This window comes from Dipodomys merriami, unplaced genomic scaffold (assembly GCF_024711535.1).
Source record: "Dipodomys merriami isolate MVZ:Mamm:240054 unplaced genomic scaffold, mDipMer1.0.p SCAF_24, whole genome shotgun sequence".
In the NCBI taxonomy this organism is placed as follows: Eukaryota; Metazoa; Chordata; class Mammalia; order Rodentia; family Heteromyidae; genus Dipodomys; species Dipodomys merriami.
Genome location: NW_027203826.1, coordinates 16,469,624 through 16,476,478, shown reverse-complemented (window position 1 = coordinate 16,476,478; position 6,855 = coordinate 16,469,624). Strand labels below are relative to the sequence as shown.

Below are 6,855 nucleotides of genomic sequence, written 5' to 3'. Positions count from 1 at the left end.
GAGCTGAGCAGACTGCATGTCCAACATATTGCTCCACCCCGCAGGCCGGATGATCACAGAGAGGCATGGAGGCTGCGTCTTGTACTGATTCTCTAAATGTATTTATTTTTAAAATATCTTTAAATATTTGTTACAGAGTTGTTTCCAGTTTAACCTGTAAACATATATACTGATATTTCATTTTTAACCAATGAATTGTATTTCTGACTTCTTCTATTTGGGCTCTGGGTGTATACATTGAATAAGATAAAGGTACAAGGAAGAAAAAGAGTGTTGTTTGACACGCATCTTAAATTACGATTCAATTTTTCAGAGGTAGAAGTTTTGATGTATTTATGAATGGCATGCTGGATAAAAGCAATGTTTTGTGTATACCTTAAAGTGTTTGCACTGGTTTAAGTTAAAAACAATCTTGAATGGATGAAAGAGTTGAAACTGTGATGTACAGTACCTACAAACTGAGTTATTGTAAAAAATTATGGACACTATAAAATTATAACAATTTCTCAATATATTTATATGTCTTAGATACAATCTCTTTGCACAACTACTTGACAATAAATAAAAATTAAAAATTAAAAAAAATTGTTGCTCAGGCAGTTCCAATGACTTACCTCAATTCTTGCATGTTAGCCCTAACAGTAGAGTTCTTGATATCTATCCTGATGATTCATGTCATAATATAGTTTATTAATTTGTTTTGAGTAAAACAATTGTCCCTTGATGAGTTGCAATGAAAACAAAAATGCAGAATGAAATTATTTTTCCTGTTCAAAGTAAGTGTTTCATGTCTGTCTAGCAATAGGTCAATAGGCTACATAGGCAGTGTAAATAAGCAAAAACTGTTAGAAATACAAGATTTCCCCTTGAAGGACATTCAATTTACTCTTTTTTGGTTTTCTTTCTCAATTTCATTGTTGATCAGTTTAATAAGGGCAAGGAAACTAATGGTTGCCTAGAATGGAAATTGGCAGTGTAAAATATTACACACCAAGATATTTAAGGAATATTTTTATAGAATGTAAACATGTTGCTCTAACTAGTGGTGGTACACTGCTGAGATTGTACAATTACTCAAGTTCCTAGAATTGCATGACATAAATTGATGGTATTTATGCTGTATAAGTTATTTCTCTACAAAATTGAAAAGGTAAATACATATTTCTGAGTTTGGATTACTACATTATACAAATTTAAGAACTAAACTCAGATCCAAGTTTACAGGATTAAATCAAAGCAAAGAAAGTATAAAAAAGAAAACAGACACTAAAAAAATTATTACAGCAATTTCTCTATCTAGATAATTTGGACATATAATAAATACTCGGTTAATTTAATGTCGGTGTTGAAGATGCAGTCTGAATTCCAAATCCATAACTATATTCTAATAATATAATAAATATTTTTATTAATGTCTTTATTAGTTGGATTCTAAAAGTGCTACTCCAAAAAACCATTGAGTAATATATATTTCAATAGCTAGCTCTCATCAGGTCTTTAAGTTTTCTGTGAGTGACAATACCAACAAAACCAGTCTTACTCCCTGATGCAATCAACTGTGTCCCTGTGCCTCTTTGTGTTCAAGGCTAGCACTCTACCACTTAAGCCACAGCTCCACTTTGGGATTTTTTCTGGTAGTTTATTGGTGATGAGTCTCATGGACTTTCCTGCCTGGGATGGATTTGAATCATGATCCTCAGATCTCAGCCTCCTGAGTAACTAGGATGATAGTCTTGAGCCACTGGCACCTGACACTTGACTTCTTGGTAGTTAAGAGTCACACAGACTTTCCTGCTGGGGTTGGCTTTGAACTGTGATCCTCAGATATCAGCTCCCAGAATAGCTAATATTACAGGCATAAGCACTCTGTGCCTGGCTCCTTCGTTCTTGTTAATCAGCCTCTTCTGATTACTAGGTTGACCACTAACTTGCATAAGTTTTACTTAAGACTTGTTCCTTATAAACCATTGAGCCCAAGATCATGTCAATTTGTTACTACGTGAAATGTGTAATTGATGTCACAGCATTTTTATGTTTGTGACTCTGATCTCACTGCATAGTTGTGAAATAAAAATGTTAATAGATTTTTAATAATGCTTTTTCTTTGCAATAAAACTGAGAGGAACTATTGCAAATGACTTGCCATTCTACAATTTCACATAGAAACTAACAATAAAATTCATAATAAATCTGTATAGAAAATACATAGAAATAATACTGATATTTTATTCAAGTTGGAGGCATCTTGTTGATGCTATATATTTTTGCTGTATATTATTAACTCTTGTATATACAAGTATATCTTGTATACAAGTCCTTTACGTATCACTTAAATTTGTTTGAGAAAGCTTCCACATTTATATATGTACACTCTTGATTTAATTGAAGTAAGGAGATCAGTTCTGGCTGGCACCATATTGGCCACATGGTGGATTGTAGGGTCTGGCATCTTGTCTTCATTCTGGGGAAAGGAAAAGCCCCTGCCCATCACCTGCCTCCCAGGTGATAGGCATGCCTGGATCCCTGGAGAAAGGGGTGGGCATTTGGCTGATAGGTTACTGAATCTGTCAGTCCAGTGCCTGGGACTGGGAATTTCCTGTAGATCTCCCGCCTACTTCCAACCCTATTAGGCCCAGACCAGCCCAGCTGCCAGGACACCATTCCATGTGTGTCTCTGTGATCTTATCCTGTGTCCTGTCTCTTGGCTCATCTCCAGTCATCATGGCATCCCAATTCAGCTCTCCACTGGAGCTGAATTGCCTTGTTGGTATTGTTTTTGTATTTCTTTCCTTTTTAGTATGTTTCCTAGCTCTGTTATGTGTATTTGCATGCTGCAGGCCTTTGTAACAACTGGTGCCTGAAGCCTGTTAACTGTAAAATAAAGACTCCAATATTCTACATTTTAAAATGTGGCTTCTGGGATGATTTACCGTACAATACATGATCAGGTAGATAGGTGCAATTTACTCTCCTCTTTTCTTAGGTAGAAATGAAATGGCTACAAATGACGGGAACAGAACTGAAGCTGTTGAGTTCTTCCTCATGGGATTCTCAGACTCTTTGCAGGATCAGATCACACATGGCATTTTATTTTTGCTAGTTTATCTGGCAGCTCTTACAGGGAACCTGCTCATCATCGTGCTTACCACTCTGGATGTCCACCTGCAAACGCCAATGTACTTCTTTTTAAGGAACTTGTCTCTCTTAGATTTTTGCTATATTTCTGTCACTGTTCCTAAATCAATTGTCAATTCCTTTACTCACAATACTTTTATCTCTTTCTTTGAATGTGCTCTGCAAGTATTCTTTTTCATGGACTTGGCTTCCACTGAGACGGCCATTCTTACAGTGATGTCCTATGACCGCTACGTGGCCATCTGCCGGCCCTTACACTATGAGGTCATCATGAACCAAGGTGCCTGTGTTAAGATGATGACCATGTCGTGGCTCAGTGGTGCGATCTCGGGGTTCTTACATGTGACATCTACTTTCTCCTTACCATTCTGTGGGTCCTATACAATTCATCATTTTTTCTGTGATATTCCACAGCTGCTAAGCCTCTTGGACTCCAAAGTGATAATCAGTGAGATTAGAGTCATGGTTTTTATAACTAGTCTTGTGATAATCTGCTTTGTTTCAATTACTGTCTCGTATGTGTACATTTTCTCCACCATCTTGAGGATTCCATCCAATGTGGGTAGATCAAAAACATTTTCCACCTGCATTCCACACCTTATGGTGGTGACACTCTTTCTAGTATCTGGTAGCATTGCCTATGTGAAGCCAGTTTCAAATTCCCCTTCCTTTTCAGACCTTCTTCTGCCTGTGTTCTACACAGTTGTACCTCCCACCCTGAATCCCATCATCTACAGTCTGAGGAATAAGGACATGAAGGCAGCTCTCAGAAGGCAGCTTGCTAAAGGAAATTGGGTCAGGAACTCATATTCATGATGTTTTCTTCTAGCCAGGCAGTTGGAAAGCTTCCTGAGCTTAGATTTCCAACATACTGATGAGCCCTTTCCTCATTGTTAATTGGAAATTTTCTGTCGTCTCGAAATACTCTCTATGTTGGCTTAAATCCAATCCTTTATTACAGTAGAAAATAATTTGGGTTGTGCAAAATATTAGACCTTAGGAACAAATATTCATCTTTAGCTGTTAAGTACTTCAATATTTTATTAATTATAAATTTCCTCTTTATTTTAGAGTAAAATTATACTTACATTAATTTTTATTTGATACATGTTTACTAATCCAGTAAAATAAGATTTATATATAAATAAAAATAAAAATAAACCATTAAGTGAAGTAAGCCAGGCCCAAAGAAATATAGGTCCCATGTTTTCCCTTGTCTGCAATAACTAGTATATGTTTGAGACAAGCAGAAAAGGTCAGATAAGTTCATGTTAGGTGAAATGAACCCCAAGATAAGTATCCAAATGTTTTTTTTTCTTTCTTGCGATTGTTTCTAACATATTTATAAGGTGATTTTTTTTGTTGCTTTGTATGTCCCTTGCCCACGGTATAACCCCTGTTTTCACTGTATTTGATGTTGGTATAATTTGGGGAAGGAAAGGGAAAAAACAAATTGTTTAAATAGGGATACAGTTGGACTCATTGCAATAATGAAATGTACAAGATGCTATGTCAAAAACGAACTTTCCAACTTTGGCAGGGGGGAGGGGGGATCAGTGTAGTCGTGGAGATGGGAGGGCAGGGATGGTAAGGGAAAAATAAAGGAGGAGACAAACAACAATGCTTGATAAGAAATGTACTCATTACCTTGCTCATGTAATTGTAACACCTCTGTACGGTATTTTCATAATAAAAAAAAAGAAAAAGAAAAAGAAAAAAAGAAAAAAATGTCCTGTGGATTTGCACATTTGTGTCATAAATTTCAGAATCTCCCACCTCTTCAAACTAAGTCATATTGCACTGTACATGTATAGCACTTTATTTGTGCAACTCATTTATCAGTAGGCTCCATAGATTATTTCTGCATCTAAGCTATCATGCATAAAGTTGCAATGGACATGAAAATTCATAAATCTACTGATTTAAATTCCTTTGGGTACATACCCAGAGTGTGATTCCCACTTTTAGTTTTTTGGCTTTATGACTTGTATACATGCTAAGCATTTTCTCCATCTATTCCCAATGGCATTATCTTGTATCTTTTTGATACTAGCCACTAGAATAGATATGAAGTAATATAATATCTAATTGTGCTTTCAGTTTGGACTTTGATGATGAGATTAGAGATGGAAGAAATTTGTTCATATAGATACATCTATTTAATTTTATTTGTAACTCTAAGTAGTTGTATGAACAAGTTGCCATTCAACAAAGTAGAATATGAACACATATACTTTCCTCTTCCATCCCTCCCAACCCTATCCTTTCCCTCCATTCGCTCTGTAGGAATGCATTGAATTTTATCAGTATATTCCCCCTTCCTCTCTTCATTCATCTACCCTGCCCCTCTTGGTCTCAGCCACCTACTTCTAGTATACAATTCCAGGTGTTTCTTTTTGAACTGTTAGTCTTCCTAAAAAAATATATCCCCGAATCTACCGTATTTCCATTAATACACTTACTTATATTTGGATACTTCACCACAGTGTGTGTGTGTGTGTGTGTGTGTGTGTGTGTGTGTGTGTGTGTGTGTGTGTGTGTGTGTGTGTGTGTGTGTGTGTGTAATTCTAACTTCCACATATGAGAGAAAACATTTATCCTATGTCTCTCTGGGCTTGACTTACTTCACTTAACATATTTTTTTTCCAGGTGTTTCCAGTATTTTGTTTAACATGGTCTTTGCTTTTCTCTTTGTAATTCGTGTACATTTTAGGATAGTTTTCTGTGGAAAATAGTAGTTGCACTGACCATGCTGCACATACCTTGAATCCCAGCACTTAGAATACCAAGGTAGGAGGATAATGCATATTGAGACCAGGCTACACCATGATCTCATATCTCAATAGAAACAACAAAAACTCAAGAAAAACAGCCTTGGATTTTGAGAGAGAAAACAGGTCTAGTATAATTGAGTAGCATAAATATTTTAATCATTATCTAATGTACTTGGAACTCAAAAAATTAAATGCCCCAACAACAAATCCTCAAAGAAACAACTGCCCAATAAATAAGTGGGCTAAAGACTTAAAGAGAAACTTCTCTGAAGAAGAAAGAAGGATAGCCAATAGACACATGAAGAAATGCTCAACATCCCTAGCCATAAAAGAAATGTAAGACAAAACAACATTGAGATACCACCTCACTTCAGTTAGAATGGCAAAAATCAAGAACTCTAACAACAACAGATGCTGGAGGGGATGTGGACAGAAGGGAACCTTACTTTATTGTTGCGTGGGAATGTAAACTTGTTCAACCACTTTGGAAAGCAGTATGGAGGTTCCTCAAAAGACTTCACATAGAGCTCCCCTATGACCCAGCAATCCCACTTTTGGGCATTTACCCAAATGTTTACAAACAAGACCACACTAAAGCTTCCAGCACAACTATGTTTATTGCAGCATTATTTACCATAGCTAAGATATGGAACCAACCCAGATGCCCCTCAGTAGATGAATGGATCAAGAAAATGTGGTATATATACACAATGGAATTCTATGCCTCCATCAGAAAGAATGACATTGCCACATTTGTTAGGAAATGGAAAAACTTGGAAAAAATTATATTAAGTGAAATAAGCCAGGCCCAAAGAAACATAGCTCCCATGGTTTCTCTTATTTGCAATATCTAGTATATGTATGAGTCAAGCGGAAAAGGTCAGATAATGTGATGTTAGGAAAATGAACCCTTAGATATGTATTTTAATGTTTTTTTTCATGCATT

The 6,855-nt window shown here is 36.2% G+C and overlaps 1 protein-coding gene across 1 annotated transcript; it reads left to right on the top strand.

Moving 5' to 3' along the window:
* Positions 1-2,994: 2,994 nt before the first annotated feature.
* Positions 2,995-3,951, top strand: Or14l1 (olfactory receptor family 14 subfamily L member 1). Its single transcript, XM_070034040.1, has one exon. It carries the CDS (start codon positions 2,995-2,997, stop codon positions 3,949-3,951), a length of 957 nt encoding a protein of 318 aa, XP_069890141.1.
* The last annotated feature ends 2,904 nt before the right edge of the window (positions 3,952-6,855 follow it).